The sequence below is a fragment of the Podarcis vaucheri genome, assembly GCF_965113315.1.
Source record: "Podarcis vaucheri genome assembly, chromosome: 5".
NCBI lineage: Eukaryota > Metazoa > Chordata > Lepidosauria > Squamata > Lacertidae > Podarcis > Podarcis vaucheri.
The window spans coordinates 67,138,008-67,160,357 of NC_138763.1; the positions used below are offsets into that span (position 1 = coordinate 67,138,008).

At 42.1% G+C, this 22,350-nt stretch overlaps 1 protein-coding gene across 2 annotated transcripts in view; it reads left to right on the forward strand.

The window, feature by feature from the left end:
* The first annotated feature begins 12,910 nt into the window (after positions 1 to 12,910).
* The window catches only part of LOC309532150 (putative lysosomal acid lipase/cholesteryl ester hydrolase), a 29,002-nt gene continuing 19,562 nt past the window's right edge, over positions 12,911 to 22,350 (forward strand). For both annotated transcript variants that reach the window (XM_082222160.1, XM_082222161.1), the window contains exons 1-2: positions 12,911 to 13,122; positions 20,700 to 20,817. In XM_082222160.1, the coding sequence (XP_082078286.1) occupies positions 12,994 to 13,122; positions 20,700 to 20,817 (247 nt within the window). In that variant the 5' untranslated portion in view covers positions 12,911 to 12,993. The remainder of the gene's footprint in view (positions 13,123 to 20,699; positions 20,818 to 22,350) is intronic.

A 22,350-nucleotide genomic window follows, 5' to 3' on the forward strand; every position in this document is an offset into this window, starting at 1 on the left:
GTGCTGCGCTGGCTCGCCAGATGCAGCTTTGTCACGCTGGCCACGTGACCCGGAAGTGTCTCCGGACAGCGCTGGCCCCCGGCCTATAGATGTGAGATGGGCGCACAAACCCCAGAGTCTGTCAAGACTGGCCCGTTTGGGCAGGGGTACCTTTACCTTTACCTTTATAAAGGTCGGAGCTAAACAATACAAATTGAAAGCCTTCGCAGATGACTTAGTATTGACGTTACAGGAGCCAGAATCTAGTACTAAAAGAGTATTAGAATTGATCCAAGAATTTGGTCATGTGGCAGGATTTAAGCTGAATAAGTTAAAAACTAAAGTCCTTGAGAAAAATTTAACAATGATTGAGAAAGAGAGGTTTCAGAATGAGACAGGTTTAACGGTGGTTAAGAAGGTGAAATACTTGGGGATCAATATGACATCCAAAAATGGGAATTTATTTAAAGATAACTGTAATGGGAATTGGGGTTGCTTGTGCGTAAACTGCAAACTGCTCCAAGCTAGTCGTATAGCTAAAACTTTCCCTGGTTTGACAGCCCTTGAAACGCGACTGTCTTAGCCACTGGCAGAATCCATCAGTGGGCGTGACCTAAATTTCTTCCAACATAAAAGTTGCTTGACTCCAAGTCTCCTCCTAGATTCTCTGCGTGGAAGCCTTCTGCGCAGCGTGGGCGTGCCCAGCGGAGGTCCTGTGCTCTCTCCGCTGATTTCACTGGAAGAGTCTCGGAGCCTCCCCTCCGCCGTACTCTCAGCTTCCCCTTTCTCCCTGGTGTCCCCTGAATTTCCTTCCCCCTTGGAAGCTCTCTCTCTCTCCTTGCTAGTTCCCTCCCCTGCATCACTGGAGCGTCTTACCTCTCCTCTTCCCTCTGATGGCAGTTCCCTGACATCCACCTCCCTCCCAGGGCCCTCCCCCTCTCCCATCCTTTCCCTGGACGGCGACGCTGGAAACCCCGGGAAGGAGCTATTCCCTTCCTCAGAAGATTCAAACACCGCTCTCCATCTGTTGCTATCTCTTTCCGCTACCCAATCTCCCCAGTCGGATTCCTCTCCCTCGGCTTCCCCTCCTTCCTCCTCTTCTGAGGCTGGCCACCCCTCAAACTCTTCTTCATCATCCGTGGTGCCGAATTGCTCTCCCCAGAACCTTCCCAGGGGTTTGGGCTTCCTTGGGAACCTGCTATGAAACTCCTCCTGCAGATACTCATCCCTGATCTCTTCCGCAGGAACCCAAGCGTTTTCCGACTCTGGTTCCCCTTCCCAGGCCACTAAATATTCCACCCTTCTTCCTCTCCACCTGGAATCGAGGATTTCCGCTGCGTGACCACTGAGTTCCCTTTCCTCCACCCGTGGATGCCTGGGGATTTCTCTTTCTCCTCCCTGCAATTCCCACCCTTCCTGGTACGGTGAGAGCAAGGACCTGTGGAACACCGGGTGTAGCTTCATGTTGGTGGGCAATTTTAGTCTAAAGGTCACCGGATTTACCTGTTGGGTTACTTCAAAGGGTCCCAGTCGTCTCGGCTGTAATTTCTTACACCCCCCTTTGAACGGTAACCCTTGGGTTGACAACCACACCTGATCTCCAACCCTTATAGTCTCCCCTTCTCTTCAGTGCCTGTCTGCCTGCCTCTTGTATACTTCCTTAGCCCTCTCCAGGTTAACCTTAAATTAGCACTGTAGAGTTGGAAGGGACCCTGGGGATCATCTAGTGCAACCCCCTGCAATGCAGGAATATGCAGCTGGTCCATACAGGGATCGAACCTGCAACCTTGGCGTTATCAGTACCATGGTCTAACCCACTGAGCTACAAGTTGTTGGTGTAAAGCTTCCATTTCTTCCACAAATTGTTCGGCCGCCAGCACACTCCACCTCCCCTCCCCCTCCCCTGGGAAGGACCTGGGGTGACACCAGTAATTGACCATGAAGGGACTCATCCCCGTGGACACATGTTCAGCGTTATTGTATGCAAATTCGGCCAGCGCTAGCTTTTTCACCCAATCGTTCCCCCTTTCGTTGACATAACAGCGTAGGTACTGCTGCAGTACGCTATTAGCTCTTTCTGCTTGTCCGTTGGTCTCCGGGTGTCTGGCCGTCAAGAAGCTCACTTCAATGTCCAGCAGGTCCATGAGCTTCTTCCAGAATCTGGAAGTAAATTATCTGCCTCTGTCGGACAAAACCCTCAAAGGGGCACCATGCAACCTGAAAATGTGATCTATAAACAGCCTAGCTGTCTCCTCTGCTGTCACTGCATGCGAGCAAGCAATAAAATGGCACATTTTGGTCATCAAGTCCACTACCACCATGACTGCTGTTTTCCCCCTGGACTTGGGTAAATCAGTCATAAAATCTATGGATACCACCTCCCATGGCCTTTCCCGGGTGGGTAAGGGCTCCAGTAACCCCGCGGGTGGTGCCCTCTCCCCTTTAGCCCTCTGGCAGCGCTCACACCCCCTTACGTATTCTCTCACATCTTCCCTCACTCTGGGCCACCCGAACTGCCTGGTGACAAGCAACATGGTTTTGTGTTGGCCAAAATGTCCCGCCGTGGGGTTATCATGTAGTTGTTTGAGTACTTTTCTCCTCAAGTCCCCTTCTGGTATGTACAATGCTCCCTTATAGTACAGCACCCCCTCCTTTTCCTCAAAACCCCCCTAATTTTCTTCTGCGTCTCGTATCTCCCTGATTTTAGTTTGTGCGTACTCGTCATTCCTCGTCAACCCGGTTAGTTCTTGTCTCCCTATCAACACTCCCCCACACACCCATCGGTCCTCGGGTATCACATGTCGTGCTTCTGGCTCTCCCTCTCCTTCCACGTACTCTGGTTTACGGGAGAGGGCGTCTGCCCTGACGTTTTCTTTTCCGGGCACATACTGAATTTCAAAGAAGAACATGGAAAACTCCTGTGCCCATCGCACCTGTCTTTGGTTGAGAACTCGAGCAGCCCTCCAATATTCCAGGTTTTTGTGGTCCGTGCACACCTGGATCTTGCGCTTCGCACCTATCAGAAAATGTCTCCAACGTCGAAAGGCTTCATGAATTGCCAGTAATTCCCGGTCATACACCGTGTAATTCTGCTCTGACTTGTTCAGCTTCCTAGAAAAAAAGGCACACGGCTTCCACTCTGATCGATTTCCTGGCTGGAGCAGCACAGCTCCCACCGCTCTGTCTGAGGTGTCTGTTTCCACCCTCATAGGCTTCTGCAGATCCACGTGTAAGAGTTGCTCCTCCGAAGCGAACACCCTCTTTAGCTTTTCAAAAGACTCCTGAGCCGCTGCTGTCCATTCAAACTTCTTCTTGCTGCTGAGACAATCAGTTATGGGTGCCGTTAAGTGGGCGAAGTTCTTGATGAACTTTCTATAGAAGTTTCCAAACCCCAGGAACCTCTGCACGTCCTTCCGGGTCTTGGGAGCTTTCCATTCTAGTACTGCCTGCACCTTGCCTGGGTCCATTGCCAAACCTTTGTCCGACAACCTGTAACCCAGGAACTCCACCTCTCGGGCGTGGAATTGGCATTTCTCCAGTTTGACCCACAGCTGGTGCTCCTGCAGCCTTTTCAGCACTTCCCTGACGTCTTTTACATGCTGCTCCTCGTTCTCTGAGTAGATAAGCACGTTGTCCAGGAAGGCCACACAATCCTTGTACAGCAGGGACCCCAGCACGTGGTGCATGAATGCTTGAAATGTGCTGGAACCCAATTGTAATCCGAAGGGCATCACAAGGTACTCATAGGCCCCCAGAGGGGTGAACATCGTGGTTTTCCATTCATCCCCCTCCCTCATCCTTATCAAATTGTGCGCCCCTCGAAGGTCCAACTTGGTAAAAACCTTCCCTTTCCTTACCCTAGCCAAAATGTCATCAATTCTGGGCATTGGGAAGGTCACTGGTTCCGATACCCGGTTGACCAACCTATAATCTACGACCAAGCGGGGTTCCTTGGAGTCTCTTTTGTCCACAAAGAACACTGGACTGCCCCCCACCACCCTTGATTCTCGTATAAAGCCCCTCTTCAGGTTCTTGTCAATGAACTTCCGCAACTCCTGCATCTCTCTGTCTGACATGGCATACAGCTTACCCACTGGTAACTAAGCCCCTGGGAGTAGGTTGATCTGACAGTCAAAGGGCCTGTGAGGGGGTAGTCTATCCGCCTCTTTCTCACTGAAGACTTCTTCCAGGTCTGCATACTGAGGTGGTACTCTCACTTTTTCTCCCACCGCCATCCCTGCCACCCTGGCTACTGCCATCCTCGGGGCTTCCCCTTCGTGGCAGTGCTCTACGCAGTGAGCTGACCCAAAGGTGAATGTCCGCTGGTGCCCCCCCTACTGGATCGTGCAGTGCTAGCCAGCTCATTCCCAGTATGATTGGTGGCCCTGCTAATGTGGCAACGTGAAAGGCAATTGTCTCAGTGTGTCTGGAGACCCTCATTTTCATGGGAGGGGTCTGGTGGGTCACTCCCCCCCCAAGAAGTTCTCTCCCATCAATGGTTGTTACTGGCAGGGGGTGTCCAAGAGGCACCACATGAAGTTGGTGTTCTAGTGCAAAATCCCTTCTAAAGAAGTTGCAAGAGCTGCCAGAATCCAGCAATGCTTTCACCTTAATAGGGTGTCCGTTGGGGAGTTCTAACACCACCTCTATGGCTATGGCTGCCCGGGGAGGGTCTGGTTTGGGCACCTTCACTGGTTGCTCACCTGGCTGCTGTGCCCGCTCTCCTGCAGCCAAGCCTTCCCGTTTCCCTGCTCCTGCTCCCCCCCGCGGCCCCCACCATTCCTTGCCACGCCTTTTCTGAGGGCAGACTCTGGCAAAATGTCCCGGCTGTAGGCAGAGAAAACACTTCCTGGTCGTTTCCCCCTCTTTCTTGCGAACCTCGCCGGAGTTTGAAACCCCGCGGGCGCGCGCTCCTCCAATTTCCATTGGTTCCGTGGGCTGCACGGGCGGTGCAGGTGGCCCAGGCACGTCTGGAATGCGATTGTCATGCCAACGCTCCGCTCTCCCTTCCCGCCTTTCCAGAGCGCGCGCCTCTTGGCGTACTCCCACAGCAAGCGCCATTTTAGTCAGCTGATCCATCGATTGCGGGCGGGGCGAGCGGGAAAGTTCATCTTTTACCCAAGAGGATAAGCCTTCCTCAAATAGCATTTGCACTGGTTCTGAACCCAGTTCCCACCCGAGTTTGTGGATTAGCATTGCAAATCGTGACCAGTACTCTCTCACTGATTGGTTCCCTTGTTTACACGCCATCAGCTCCTTGCGTGTCACGCTTTGCTCCACATCACTTGACAACATATGGTCCATGGCGCTAAAAAAATTCCTCAAGTCCTTTAAGGCAGCATTCTCCGATGCCATTAAGGGTCTAATCCATTCTCTGGCCCCGCCTTCCAGGTGCCCTATCACAAAGCGACCCTCCCCCCATCATCTACAAAGTCGTCATACTGCAGGTCCAGTGCATATTGCACTTCTGTCTTAAATGCATTATAGTCTCTGGGGTTGCCTGAAAACTTCTGCACTAGTCCCGGTACCTTCCTTGTGATGGGGGTGGGCTTCCCCTGGGCATCCTGAGTCCGCCTTTCATCCAGCCGCGCCGCTAGTATAGCCAGTTGCTGCTCCAACTCTCTGTTTCTCTCTTCGAGCATTGGTTCCTTCCTAGCCCCCTCTTCGGCGCCTGCTCCTCCAGTCTGACTCATGACGCTGCCTCTGCTGCTCTCCGCACAAGCACCAAGAGACTGACGGATTGCTGTAATGGGAATTGGGGTTGCTTGTGCGTAAACTGCAAACTGCTCCAAGCTAGTCGTATAGCTAAAACTTTCCCTGGTTTGACAGCCCTTGAAACGCGACTGTCTTAGTCACTGGCAGAATCCATCAGTGGGCGTGACCTAAATTTCTTCCAACATAAAAGTTGCTTGACTCCAAGTCTCCTCCTAGATTCTCTGCGTGGAAGCCTTCTGCGCAGCGTGGGCGTGCCCAGCGGAGGTCCTGTGCTCTCTCCGCTGATTTCACTGGAAGAGTCTCGGAGCCTCCCCTCCGCCGTACTCTCAGCTTCCCCTTTCTCCCTGGTGTCCCCTGAATTTCCTTCCCCCTTGGAAGCTCTCTCTCTCTCCTTGCTAGTTCCCTCCCTTGCATCACTGGAGCGTCTTACCTCTCCTCTTCCCTCTGATGGCAGTTCCCTGACAATAACTATGAAAAATGCTGGGTGGATATCAAAAAGGATTTAGAAATATGGTCAAATCTGAAGCTTTCCTTTGCTGCTATAAAGATGAATGTATTGCCAAGAATGCTGTTTTTGTTTCAATCACTACAAATTCTGGACAAGATGGACTGTTTCAAGAAGTGGCAGAGAGACATTTCTAGATTTCTCTGGCAGGGCAAGAAGCCCAGAATAAAATTTAAAATATTAACTGATGTAAAAGAAAGAGGGGATTTGCCCTGCCAGACCTTAAACTCTATTATGAATCAGCAGCTTTTTGCTGGTTGAAAGATTGGCTGCTTCTTGAGAACACAGACGTTTTGGATTTAGAAGGTTTTAACAATGTTTTTGGGTGGCATGCATACTTGTGGTACGACAAGGTTAAAGCTCATAAAGCATTTAAAAACCATATTGTCAGGAAAGCATTGTTTAATGTCTGGACAAGATATAAAGACTTACTTGAAAACAAAACCCCAAGGTGGTTGTCACCGATGGAGGCAAAGGCTCAGAAAAAGCTCAATATGGAGGCCAAGTGGCCGAAATATTGGGAAATTTTGGAGCAGGAAGGAGACAAATTGAAATTGCAGAGTTTTGAGAAACTAAAAGATAAAGTGCGAGACTGGCTTCACTATTACCAAATAAGAGAGGCCTATAATTTAGACAAAAAAATTGGCTTCCAGGTGGAAAAATCAAAGTTGGAAACAGAACTGTTAGATCCTAAAAAAAAAGATGCTTTCAAGAATGTATAACTTACTGTTAAAATGGAACACTCAGGACGAGACGGTTAAATCTGCTATGATTAAATGGGCACAAGATGTTGGACATAACATTATGTTTGCTGACTGGGAACAGTTGTGGACCACAGGTATAAAATTTACGGCATGTAATGCCCTAAGAGAGAATATTATGAAAATGATTTATAGGTGGTACATGACCCCAGTCAAGCTTGCAAAAATCTATCATTTGCCCGATAATAAATGTTGGAAATGTAAAGAAACTGAAGGTACATTCTTTCACCTTTGGTGGACGTGCCCAAGAATTGAGGCTTTCTGGGAAATGATCTATAATGAAATGAAATGAAAAAGGTATTTAAATATACCTTCCTGAAGAAACCAGAGGCCTTTCTTCTGGGCATTGTCGGCCAATTGGTACTAAAGAAGGATAGAACTTTCTTTATGTATGCTACAACAGCAGCAAGAATACTTATTGCAAAGTACTGGAAGACACAAGATTTACCCACTCTGGAAGAATGGCAGATGAAGCTGAAGGACTATATGGAATTGGCAGAAATGACTGGCAAAATCCGAGACCAGGGAGAAGAAATGGTGGAGGAAGATTGGAAGAAATTTAAAGACTATTTGCAGAAATACTGTAAAATTAATGAAATGGAAATTCATAAAAACAAAAATCTTACCCACAAGGGTTTTTGCGGACAACATAGTAAAACCACTACTTGTGGAAAAAGAAGATTGTAGATTCAGAAACAAGCTCTATAAAATCGCCAGACAAAGAGATGTTGCTTTCCCCACAGAGAACGGAGGAGATCGTCTGCAGTCCACAACCAGGAACGAATTTGGGTAGTCCCAGAATATCCAGTGATGAAAGCGCCCTTATGAATTCATTTGATGAATTACAATCACAAGAAAAAGAAAATAATAATAATAATAATAATAATAATAATAAATAAATTAGACAAATTAAGAGAGAAGATGTTTCAGGCCAAAAGTAAAATAGGAAACAAAGAAATTCAAACAAACAGGGCCATTGAAGGCTCAGTGGACCTTCTCAAATTTAGCCCACAGCCCCAAAATAGGTCTATAAAATCCAACGCAACGATACAGACAATCGTCCCGCCACCCTCATTAGTCAATTTGGAACCAGCTTACCCTGCACCAACCGGAATGGATATATCTATTAAAGAACAGCAAAATGTAAACAAAATTTTGACACATTCCTCAATGCCTGACTTGGAGTCATCATTATCGGACGGAGAATCCCTAGCTGATGATTTAGAAGTTCAATCTGTTATTGATACGGACTGGACAGAAGATCCCTTCGGCCATATAAATAAGGTGATATACCCACGGAAAGAAAATCTAATAATAGCTAAAACTTGTACCGACCTAATCTCTGTTCCCTTAGGTGATAAGCTCTCTGATAAAACAAGGGATTTCAGAGAGGAGACCAGACCAGACCAGGACACTACCCCTATAGGATCGGGCGAGCAGAGCATAATTATAAACAGCTCAAGTGGCACACCTGCGTCAAAAGGAGAGAAGTCATCTACTATTAGTCAAAGGAAAATTACTGACTTCTTTAAATCTGACATCCCAAGATCAGCGTTCCTCCCTTCTCCATTGTGACTACCCAAACCCCAGTCAAATCTCCCCCCGTTCTCCTTTTTAAGCTGGAACATAGCAGGTTGGAAGGGGAAAAAATCCGACCCGGACTTTGTAAAACTAATAAACTTACACCAAGTAATTCTTTTACAAGAAACATGGGAAGAGGGGAGAGTAGACATTAATGGTTTTGATGTCACATCATTACCGGCATGCCCGTCTACTAAAGGAGGCCGGCCTAGTGGAGGATTAGTTATAGCAATTTCCTTGAAAATACAGGCAAAACTCACGCTTGTAAATGCATCCACCTTTCCAATTACAGCCCTGATTACGGGGAAAAATTTTGAACTTGTTATAACAAATGTCTATCTTCCTCCTGGAGGCAACACTGCAGACTTATACAATAAATGGGGAATTTTGGAGGAACATCTTACTCTTTGTCTCTCCAAATACCCCAATATACCCAATGTTATAGCAGGGGACTTCAATGCTCGCATTGCAACAAACTGGGAGTCTTTAATCAAAGCCAAATGGTGGATAACCCCAGAATTCATTAATGACCTCGCCCTCCATACTCAAAGACTTTCCAAAGACAAAAGGGTAAATGAAGCAGGAACCCTTCTTTACCAACTGGTACTACGTCTAAACTTAGTGATTCTAAACGGGAACTGCCCGCCAGACGTACCGGGTGATTTTACACACATAAGCTCCTCTGCAAACAGTGTCCTGGATTATATGTTAGTATCTCACTACATATTCCCCAAATTTTCCCATTTTAAAGTTGAAAATATTCAACTGAGCAACCACCTACCGTTGGTCGCCACAATGACTATAGACTGGACTCCAGATGGAGACAGGCACCCAACACATCTGATTACGAACTCAGTATTGCAAATCAAAAGTGTTAAATGGTCCGAATTACAGGCCCAAAAATACTCAGCATATTTCCAACAAGATCTAAAACAAGCATATTCAGGCTTAATCGAAGATTATTACGATTATGACCAAACTCTAAGACTATTCTCGAATCTGTCAGAAGATCTAACGTCCTTTTTCTCTGTTCCGATGCATACAATAAATCGAACACAAAGGAAGATAGGTGCATTATGGTTCAATAGTGCTTGTAAACAGGCTAGACAACTTCTTGGTAACATCTACAAAGAGTATAAAGCCTCTGGGGCAACGGTCCTGCCAAAAGAATATTTCCAAGCAAAATCGGCCTACAAGCAAATTCAAAAGGGAGCTAGACAGGAATGGCAAGTGAATCAACGGCGGGCAATCATAGAAGCCTCATCATTACGGAACTCCAGACAATTTTGGCTCCTGGTAAATAAAAGAACTAAAAGATACCCTTTAACTATCATTCCTGCCCCGGTTTGGGAATCTTACTTAAAAAATTATTTTGCCACAACTGACTGTATTGCTAACACACGAGATGAATTTCAAGATCAGCTTCCCCTTTGGCCCCCCACCGATCCGGAGGACATCCATGATTTGATCGTTAAACTCAAAACAGGGAAAGTGCCTGGGCCAGACCTGATCCCGGCAGAAGCTATAAAATACCATGCGGACTGGTGGGCTAAAGTCCTGGCGACTATTTTCGATGCCGTTAACAACTCTGGAATGATCCCGGAAGTATGGAAGGATGCTATTATCGTTCCAATCCACAAAAAGGGCTCACCAGACGACCCAGGAAATTATAGAAACATCAGTCTGCTCTCAATAGTGGGGAAACTGTATGCCCGCTTCCTGCTGAACAGACTTATCCAATGGGCCGAAGAGAAAAAATTAATTGGGCCCGAGCAAGCTAGATTTCGCCCAAAACAGTCAGCAATTAATCATATTCTAATTTTACAGCATCTTGCCTGGAAATATTCCACCCCAAAGGGTGGCCAACTCTGTGTGGCATTCATTGACCTAAAGGCAGCATTCGATAGTATCCCCAGGAGCATCCTCTGGGAAAAACTCACCCACTGGGGCATCGACAGAAGACTTCTCTGGCTAATAATCAAACTCCATGAGAACTCAGTGGCCAGAGTGAGACTCACCCCGGAGGGCGATCTCACCAATTCAATTCCCATTAACAGAGGTGTCCGACAGGGTTGTATATTGGCTCCATTCCTGTTCAATTTGTTCATAAGCGATATGAGGACTCCCCTAATAGAGGCTCAAGAAAGGATTCATGCACCCCTCCTAGCACTTTATCGTTGCCCTTTGTTACTATATGCGGATGTCGCAGTCATCCTTTTCTTTTCTAGAGTAGGTCTCAGGAGGGCCTTAAAATTTTTTGGATCATATTGTAACACAAATTCCCTTACAATTAATTATGGAAAATCTAAGATCCTAGTTTTCTCAAAGAGCCGGAAACTCCACAATTGGAGAATTGATGGGAGAGTCATCGAACAAGTTTATAGATTCCAATACTTGGGAGTTTGGTTACAACATAACCTTAGATGGAAGGCCCATGTAGCTTATGTTACAAACAGAGCCAAAGCTATCTCCTTGGCGATCTTGCGATTCTTCTTCACCGATGGAGCCCTCCACATCCCATTGGCGTTGAAAGTGTTCAAGGCCAAGGTGATCTCGACAATTGCTTATGCCATCTCAACTTGGGGGACTTTTGTCAACCTATCTCACCTAGAGGTTATTCAAAACCAGTTTTTAAGAGGGATATTGAAACTGCTCAACTGTGTAAGTAATACAGCGTTATGCATGGAACTTAATATTGAATCCCTGGAAAATGCCCTGTGGAAGCATATACTCTGTCACTGGCTATCTCTATGGCACAATCTCCCAAACTTGTATTTGATACAATGTGTGTGGAGAGATGATTTCCAGAGCCCATGGGTAAAAAATTTACAACTGAAAATTACGGCAATGGGAATCTCCCCATCTAAATTACTAGAGCAGGACATAGTTCCAGCTAAAAGAACAGTAACCTGTAAACTAGAGGAGATGGACTTGCAGCAGAAAATGGTGTTGGGCAATGGTACCTGCTCACCTCAAAACCTTAGTTTATTACCCCTCTTAAGGATCCCAAATTATTTGAATTCCTTAACCTCTTCGGCTCATAGATATGCCTTTATAAAGGCAAGATTCAACACCTTCCCATCGAACGTGCTGAGAAACAGATTTTCCAATGGGCAGATATCGCTCCTATGTGATTGTAATTGTGGGGCACCAGAATCATTGCATCACATAATCTTTGATTGTGCTTTTCACTCATCGGCCAGGAGCAAGTTTCTTGATCCATATCTAAAGGGAATCGCCGATGATTCGAATGAAGCCAAACTGAGATATCTACTAAATGATGAAGACCCCCTAAGATCACTCATGGTTGCCAGATTTTTGATCAGCGTCCTATCCCTAAAGAAGAAAAACGGACTCCTGTGCGGCTTGGATAACCCTTTTAAACTATGATCTATGTTTTAGGATGTATCTAGGTGATATCACCACTGATGTCTTTTATTAATTTATGAGCAGAGGGCGATGTTTATGTTGCAAATTTATTGTAATGTATGTGTTGGTCTTTTGCTTATTTTGCTTTGGTTTTTGTCTGTTTTTGTAAGTTTTTGGCTGTTTTAAATTTGGAAGTTAAAGTATATATATGTTGGTGGGAAACTGTCGTGTGACGGGCCAATGGCTGTAATAAATATCAATCAATGAATGAATGTTAAAATGATGCTGGGCTGAAAAGAAGTGGTTTTGGTAATAAGGTTAATAAGAATAGGTAAATATAGATAGTTATACGGATGAAAATGTATACGGTAGTTATAATAGGTTAAGTATAGAGCAAAGTCAAATGAAAGAGGGTAAGTATTTGCTGAAAAGACTTGGAAAACGGGAATAGAAAAGGGGAGGTGTGAGGAGGTCAAGGAAATAAGCAAATGAGATCAAAGATGCTGAAAAATGGATTTATTCTTTTCTTCTTTTTCCTATTTCCTTTTTTTCTTCTTTCTAGGTTGCCTTTTTGTCAACTTTCTTGTTAGCTTGTGTTTGTTAGTTTTTGTTTGTTTTTTCTTTATGTGTATTTTTTTGTATAATCTCAATAAATATTCTTTAATAATAATAATAATAATGTGCCTCAGGTCACCCACATGAGCTTTGAATCAGCTACCTGCAAATTGATCATTGTACTCTGAACTGCTGCACTAAATGATCTGTTACATGTTGATTAATCTTTTGTTGAACTGAGACTGCAGTCCCATGCCCACTTGCCTTGAAAGGTGTCACAGGGAAGTCAGTGGAAATTCCTTCTGAGAAGTTTGCGTAAGATGATATTGGGAGTTGGGCAAGACTGAACCAATGATATCAATGAGAGGGTGTTTCTGTTCCTTCCAGGAACGTGTTGTACTTGGTGAAGTGTGGCAACCTATTTAAGCAACACTATTTGCCAATTCATTCTCCAGTATATGAAATAGGTTAAAGCACATATTTTTAATCCAGCTTTGTGGAGCCCAGTCTTGTACTCTACACTGAAAGATGGATTTGCTTCCATGCACATCAAGGATGTGGCTCTTCATAATGGGGGCAGGATTGGTCCAAGCCCTTGTTACTTCAGGAATATTTATGAAAAGAAGAACTGTACACCCAGAAGCTACTATGGATGTTGTAAGCCATCTATCTTTTATTCTTTTATTTGCTTAACTCAAGGCATTTTTTGTTATTAGTGCTGCTTAATTGTGCTATATTCCACATACCTGAAATTTGTTTTTCATGGAATGCTGGGATTGCAGGGGCAAGAAAATGACGATGGTGATGATTTTGAAGTATGTACCCTGCCCTCTCAATGCATCATTGATCAGGGCAGCTTGCAGCATTTTTTTGTTTTAGTTTTTTAAGCATTCTCAAAGTATCTCCAAACATCTGCTTCATGTAACCCCTGTGCTCTTTGGGCTTCATATAGGTATCAACAGTAGCAAGTTTAGCATCTTGCCCTATGCATTATTGTTGCTCAACAGCATGAAGAAAAATCATTAAGTGGTCCACAAAGACCTTCAGCATTTTTTAAGTCGTCCAAGAGGATTGGGTGGAGTTTGGGAACCATTGCTATTAAAGATGTAGTCTTCCGAAAAGCTTCAACCCGTGAGTAAGAGGGACTGAAGGAATTAGAGACTAAATTAACCTTAAAATTCGGCTAAAGTGGGAGACGCAACCAGGAAGTCCATCTCCCGGTTCTGCTTAAAGTTTCAAAGCAAAAGACTTTGATGTACCTGAAGCCTTTGAAGTGGTGTTAAAAGTTTCTAACTCGTGCATCATTACAGCTGCTGTTATAGAGACTAAGGGATTTAATTCTTTGGGATCTGGACTTGACCTGATTTTACCTCTCCCTGTGGATTTATAAAATTTTCTAAGAAACCCAGGTACTTGAGCTGCCAGAGTAATAGAGCTGTCAGACTGCGGACTTTGTTTTTGTTACTTTAAACTGCTACATTTGAGCGTTACTGGACTAGTTACATTGAGACACTGTTTTCTTGCACTTTTTAGAGACATTGTTTCATAATAAGGATTAACTCTGCTGATTACAAGAGAGCTGAAGGTCTTTTGGAAATCTTTTTTTTTTTTTTGCAAATATTTTTTATTACATTTTCTATAAAAACTTCCATCTTTCCATTTTCCACATCACGTATTTTAGTTTGTTGAACCTCCCTCCACTCCTCTGAGAGTCATCCATAATAATTCTCCTATTTACACATTTCTTAATATATAGTATCACCTTTAAGTAATTCCTTTATATCCTTATTTACATTTTTGCGATATTCCTCACTTTTCACAAAGCCTCTTTAAAACACACTAGCGTTGTATTCTCCTCACATATAGTTTTCAAATACTCTCTAAATTTTCCCCAATCCTCCAAAAACTTATGGTCTCTTTGAAGTCTAATTTTCCCCGTTAGTTTGTCTAATTCCGCATAATCAATTAGTTTATTCCTCCATTCGTCCAGAGTCGGTACTTGTTCTTGTTTCCACCTTTGAGCTATCAGCGTCCTCGCGGCAGTTATTGCATATTGGAAAAGTTTGAAATCCTTCCTTTTAATTTCCCTTCTGGTTATCCCTAGTAGAAAGGTCTCTGGTTTCTTAACAAAGCTATATTGTAGCATTTTCCTTACTTCATCATATATTTTTCTCCAGAAACCCTTCACTTTCTCGCATTCCCACCACATATGCATAAACGTGCCCTCTTTCTCTCTACACCTCCAGCATTTATTACAGATCTTATACATTTTGGCCAATTTAACCGGTGTTAAGTACCATCTATATACCATCTTCATGGCATTTTCTTTTAGTGTTATGCATGCTGTGAATTTCAGATTTTGATTCCATATCTTTTGCCACTCTTCCAGCTCTATACTGTACCCTAGATCTCTGGCCCAGTGGATCATTACCTCTTTCACCTCCTCATCCATCATATGCCATTCTAGTAGGATTTTATACATTTTTGATATGATTTTACGATCATTATTAACAATTTCTGTTTGGAACTTCGAATCCTTTTCCTCATACCCTTTTTCTTTCACCTCCTTTTTAAACATATTACTTATCTGCCAGTAGTGCAACCAGTCCCGTACATGTTCTTTCACTTGTTCATATGGCTTAACTGTCCATTTGTTCCCTTCTTTGAATACCAGGTCTCCATATGTGACCCAGTTACTTTTCATATTGAGTTGCTTAATTCCCATCATCTCTAAAGGGGATAGCAAATGTGGTACCCCCCTTTCTAATATATTTTTATATCTGATCCATACTTCGATTAGCGATTTCCTGAATATATGATTTCCAAAAGATTGATGACCTTTTTTACCCTCCTGCCATAGATAAGCGTGCCACCCGGGTCTTTTGGAAATCTTTGGCTGTTTGGACATTGTTAAATTTCTGAAACTTTGGAATAACTTTTTGACAAACTCTTTGTTTTCCTCAAGACACGTTTGAACTCCCCCTAGAGGACTTGGGATTTATAACTGTTTGGGACTTGTTTTTTTTTCTCTTTCCTCCTATCTTGTGGATTACTCTCTGGACTTGTGGATTCCCATGGGAACTTACATAGAAGGTATGGCTGCTGGAGAAACTGTTTCAGTACTAGATAAGATTTTTGAAAAATTGGAAAGTTTGGACAAAAAGGCTGATGTGCATTCGGCTAAGATTGACCAAAACACAGCCAGTGTTAATAAACTAACAGAACAAGTTTATTTACATGCACAATCAATTGGGAAACTCTTTGAAGCCACCACAGAAAATCGCAAATTGGCTGTGGAAGCCAACCAAAAAGCTGAAGCACTAAAAGAGGAGGTAAAACCATTGCACAGGCAGATTGGCGAACACCAGGCCTACCTGTCTATGATAGAATTACGTAGTAGGGAAAACAATCTGAGACTGAGGTCAATTCCGGAATCTGAACAAGAGGACTTAATTGACTATTTGACAAAAGAATTTGCTAAGTTCTGGCCCTTGGAAGAAGATAAGGATTTTAAAATTGTGAGTGCCTTCAGACTTGGAAGAGTAGTAAGGAAAGACAGACCCAGAGACTGTTTGATTACTTTGAGATCCAAGGAGGAAAGAGATAAAATATTAAGTTTACACTACGAAAAGTCAATTGAAATTCAAGGGAGGAGAGCAGAAATTTACAAAGTTATCCCAAAACAACTTCTGGACCTTAGAGCCACCTACACAGAGCTAGCAAAATTATTGAGGAGCAACTCAATTCCTTTTAGGTGGGAATTTCCTCAAGGATTATCTTTCACATTCAGAGGGAAGAAAGTGAAAATCAAAACAGCCGAGGATAAAGATAAGTTTTTGAAAGACTTCGGAGAAGACCTTCAGAAAGGGATCATAGGAATTCCAGGGTCAGGGCCATTGCCTACACCTACACCTTTGGGACCTGAAGACCAGAAGAAAGAGACGCCATCACCTAAGGAATAACAGATTTGTCCAGGATGTCTCTGCAGCTCTTCAGCTGGAATATTAATGGCGGTAACTCCCCGGAAAAAAGGAGAAAGATATTTCATTTATTAAAGAAAGAACAATTGGACATTATTTGTTTGCAGGAAACAGATGTGACTAGGCTCCACAGAAAAGTGTTAATAAATAAGAGGCTAGGCCAAGAATTTATTTCATCAGATCGAGTCAAGAAAAGGGGAGTGGTGATATATGCAAAGGAGAGCCTATCACCAAAATTTTTATTTAAAGATGAGCAAGGAAGAATTTTGGCAATTGAGATACAAACTCAAGGTGAAAAGTTTTTGATTTTGGGAATTTATGCACCGAACGAGGGGAAATCCGAATTTTACAAGAAACTGCATGAGACATTGCTGGACTACCTGGATTATAGCAACATCATTATGATGGGAGACATGAATGGGGTGGTGTCCACAAACATGGATAAGTCACAAAGGCAAAGCTTGACAAAAGATGGCAGACTACCTAAATCCTTTTTTGAACTAACTGACAATATGGACTTGATTGATATTTGGAGGATAAAGAACCCCCTAGGAAGAGAAGGAACATTCTTTTCTGAAGCCCAACTGACATGGACGAGAATCGACCAAATATGGATAACTAGAGGCCTGGCTCCTAAGACTAGAAAGGTGGAAATCTGCCCAAAAACCTGCTCCGACCATAATGCAATAAAGATGGACATGAGACTAATCCCAACCGGCTCCTTCAGATGGAAGGTGAATGACACCTTGTTAAGAGACAAAGAGATTATTCAGAAGGCCCAAAAGACTTTGAAGGACTATTTTGAAATAAATTTGAACGCCACAGTGGAAAAAAGAGTAATCTGGGATGCAAGTAAAGCTGTTATGAGGGGCTTCCTGATACAACAGAACACGATAAAGAAAAGAGCACAGAATGAGAAAAAGGACAAGATCTTGGAGAAAATAAAGGAAGGTGAGAAAAAGTTAAGAGAGAAACCAAAGTCACAAGAGATTTTGAGAGAAATTAAACTTTATCAAGCACAATATTCTAAATTGATAAATCAGGAAGTTGAATGGAAAATTAAATTGATGAAACAAAGGACATTTGAATCGGCAAATAAATGTGGGAAACTGCTAGCTTGGCAGTTGAAAAAGAGACAAAAATTGAACACGGTTACAAACTTAGAGATTGAAGGGAGAAACATTCAGAACCCTGAGGAAATCAGAAAGTGCTTCCAGAGATACTTTAAACAACTATATACGCAAGGGCCGCAAAATGAGACTGAGATAGACCAATTTTTAAGAAGAAATGGATTACCAAAATTGTCTCAAGAAAATAGGATAATTCTGAACTACAAAATAACACAACAAGAAATCGAAGGTGCCATTCAGAACATGCAACTGGGCAAGTCTCCAGGGCCTGACGGGCTCACCTCCAAGTACTATAAGACACTGAAAGACTATCTGATACAACCACTAATGGAGGTGTGCAATGAGATTATGGAGGGGAAAAGGGTACCGGAATCGTGGAAAGAAGCTTTCATCACATTGATACCTAAATCAGAAACTGAAAAGACACAACTCAAGAACTACCGTCCCATCTCTCTCCTGAATGTGGATTACAAAATTTTTGCTTACATTCTGGCAAGTAGACTTAAAAAGGTGCTAAATGAAGTAATTCATAAAGACCAGGCAGGCTTTCTCCCAGGTAGACATTTGTTTGATAACACTAGGAATATTATTGATATTCTGGAACTTCTGCAATCGAACATTAATACAAAAGCAGTATTGATTTTTATAGATGCGGAGACGGCCTTTGATAATATTTATTGGAAGTTCATGAAGAAAAACCTTGAAGGGATGGGAGTGGGGCGGGGGTTTCAGAATGATATAGAGGCAATTTATTCAGAACAAAAAGCTAGATTGATAGTTAACAATGTGGTGACTGAAGAGTTTAAGATCGAGAAAGGAACACAACAAGGTTGTCCTATTTCCCCTTTGCTATTTATTTCGGTCCTGGAGGTGCTCTTGAATATGATTAGAGAGGGCCGGTTGGTGGAAGGAATTCAGGTCGGAGCCAAACAGTACAAACTTAAAGCTTTTGCAGATGACTTGGTTTTGACATTACAGGAGCCAGAATCTAGTACGAAAAGGGTTCTAGAACTGATTTATGAGTTTGGTCGGGTGGCGGGATTTAAACTAAACAAGCAAAAAACCAAGGTTTTGGAAAAAAATTGACGTCTTTGGAATCAGAAAGGTTTCAGAAAGAGACAGACTTAAACGTGGTTAAAAAGGTGAAATACCTAGGGGTGAATATGACTGCTAAAAATCTGAATTTATTTAAGGACAATTATGAAAAGTGTTGGTCAGAAATCAAAAAGGACTTAGAAAGCTGGTCAAGACTGAAACTTTCCTTGTTGGGCCAAATTGCTGCTATAAAGATGAATGTATTGCCAAAAATGCTCTTTTTGTTTCAGACCCTACAGATTGTGGACAAGGTGGAATGCTTTAGAAAGTGGCAGAGAGACATTTCTAAATTTGTCTGGCAGGGCAAAAAGCCCAGAATAAAATTTAAAATATTAACCGATGCTAAGGAGAGAGGGGGGTTTGCCCTGCCAGACTTAAGACTGTATTATGAATCTGCAGCTTTCTGCTGGATGAAAGATTGGCTTCTTCTTGAGAACACTGATGTCCTGGATCTGGAAGGGTTTAACAATGCTTTCGGATGGCATGCTTATTTGTGGTACGACAAGGTAAAAATTCATAAGACTTTCAAGAACCATATTGTCAGGAAAGCAATATTTAATGTCTGGATAAAATACAAGGACTTATTAGAAAACAAGACCCCAAGGTGGCTGTCACCAATGGAAGCTAAGGCCCGAAAAAGACTCAATATGGAGGCCAAATGGCCGAAATATTGGGAAATACTAGAGAAAGATGGAGATTCTTGGAGATTGCAGAGTTTGGAGAAATTAAAGGATAAAGTGCAGGATTGGTTACACTATGCTCAGATTAAGGAGGTGTTTAAATTGGATAAAAAGATAGGATTCCAGGTGGAAAAATCGAAACCAGAAACAGAATTGTTAGAACCTAAGACCAAGGTACTTTCAAAAATGTACAACTTGCTGTTAAAATGGAATACACAAGATGAAACGGTTAAATCAGCTATGATAAAATGGGCACAGGACATTGGGTATAATATCATGTTTGCTGACTGGGAAAAGTTATGGACCACCGGTGTGAAGTTTACGGCATGTAATGCCTTGAAAGAAAATATTATGAAAATGATATACAGGTGGTACATGACCCCGGTTTAGCTTGCAAAAATATATCATTTGCATGATAATAAATGTTGGAAATGTAAGGAGACTGAAGGAACATTCTTTCATCTTTGGTGGACTTGCCCGAGAGTTAAGGCCTTTTGGGAAATGATCTATAATGAGTTAAAAAAGGTATTTAAGTATACCTTCCCTAAGAAACCAGAGGCCTTCCTTTTGGGCATTGTAGGCCAGAAGGTGTTAAAGAAGGATCGAACTTTTTTTATGTATGCAACAACAGCAGCAAGAATACTCATTGCAAAACATTGGAAGACCCAAGATTTACCCACGCTGGAAGAATGGCAGACGCAACTGATAGATTACATGGAGTTGGCTGAAATGACTGGCAGAATTCGAGACCTGGGAGAAGAGACGGTGGAAGAGGACTGGAAAAAGTTTAAAGACTACTTACAAAAACATTATAAGATGCATGAATGTTAAGAAAATGCACGATAGAAAACAACATGGCATCAGTAAAATTAGTTGAAAGATATAAGAGAATAAGTGATGGTTAAGAAATTGATGGAATTTGAAGTAATATGTTTAAGTTAAGTAGTTCAGTATTTGGAAAAATATTTAAAGTTTGGGACATAATATTTAAAAACTACAAAAGAAGAATTGAAATAAGGTAATAAATTGCTGCTTATAATTTTACCATTAAGAACGCAGGAAAGGGAGATGTGAGGAAGTCCAAAAGCTATGGAAATTTGATTTAAGAACAGCTGTTTTTGTTGTATTTTTCCTATTTTATGTTTAATTTTTTGTTCTTTTCTGTTTTTGTTATATTGTGGTGATGGTATTATATATGTTTGGTGTTTTTCTTCTTTCTGTTTAAAAAATTTGCAATAAATATTTTATATATAAAAAATTAAAGATGTAGTCTTCTGTGGAAAAGAAGTGTCCAGGAGTTTTACACTCCCAGCCAAACCTTGCCTTTTCTTTTCTCCCTTTCCACCAAGGGTGAAATGATTTCCTTCAGAGGATATCCCAGTGAGACATATGAAGTGGTGACAGATGATGGGTATATCCTGAGTATTAACAGAATTCCTCATGGCAAAAGAAATAACTGGGAATCAGGTGAGTGTGTTTTTTGAGGTATTTATTATGTATACATGAAAATACTATGAGGACATTTAAAATTTTTATTTAAAAAATGGTAAGTTTTTGCTTTGGAATTTGTTTACTTATTGCAAGAAAACCTCTGTTTGGTTATGGGTGATTATTAATATGATTATATTAATTATATGTTTTGGTCCTATTTTTTCTAAAAAATTCCAAAAAGGCCATAGATTACCATATATTCCGGCATACAAGGTGATCTTTTATCCCTGGAAAATCACCCCAAAAGTCGGAGGTCATCTTATACGCCGGTTATATGCATTGGAAAGGAGGAGAGGGAGCTGGTGAGCAGAGGAGCCCCTTCTGCCGCCACTCCTCCTCCCTCCCCACAGAAGGGGATGCGGAAAGCCCTTCCGAGTGTGGCACTCACCTTCCAGCCTGCCAAACGCTTCGCCTCGGGCTGCTGCTGCTGCTGCAACGTCAGAGGCAATGGAGTGGTGTGCGCTTTGCCCCTGGCAGTGCTCAAACTCTATAACTCTAAAACTCTAAAATTGAACAGCAAAAGTTGGGGGTCATCTTATATGCCCAGTTGCCTAATATGCCTAATATCTACGGTAGGTTAAATACATTTTAGTCCTTTCTTGAGCTATTAGGTCCTCTGTATGGAGAATATGGAGATATGCTATTGGGTGACAGAGAAAAGGCAGAACTGCTTTGCCTCTGTCTTCCTTTTCCTTTTAATATTTTTTTAAAATTAATTTTCCCATTTAAACATTATCATCATATAAACCATAACAAACAACTTCAATAAAATAAAAAAAATAGAAAATAGAAAATAGAAAATAAAACATCTTCACACCATATTAAATCCATATTTTGGGATTACTCAGATCCCCTGACTTCCCTCCATTTCCTCTCCTGGTTCTTTTATAATATCTTATATTATACATGTCTATAATTTATTAAATTTATTAAAATTTCCAATTTTAAACATTCTTAATATTACAAGTGTTTTTAAAAGCCTGCTATTGTATTAACTTCTTTTACAATGCCTTTGTAGTAAACATTTAGTAAACATGCAGTAAACATTTCCCATTCTTTTTTATATTTGTGGTCTTCTTGATTTCTTAGACTTCCTTCCAGTTAATTTAGCCATTTCAGCATATTCCATTAATTTAAATTGCCAATCTTCTTTGGTTGGCACTTGTTCTTTCCAATGTTGAGCTATCAATATCTGGGTGGCTGTTGTTGCATACATAAACAAGTTTTTATATTATTTCGGTATATCTATTCCAGTTATTCGTATTAAAAAGGCTTCTGGCTTTTTAACAAATGTTATTTTTAACATTTCCCCCCCAATTCATTATAAATCTTTTCCCAGAAACTTATTATAACCTTACATTGCCACCACATATGGTAAAAAGTGCCTTCTACTTCTTTATACTTCCAGCACTTATGATCTTTTGTCTTATGCATTTTTTATAATTTAACCAGAGTTTGATACCATCTGTACCTCATTTTCATATAATTCTCTTTAAGAGCTGTACATGC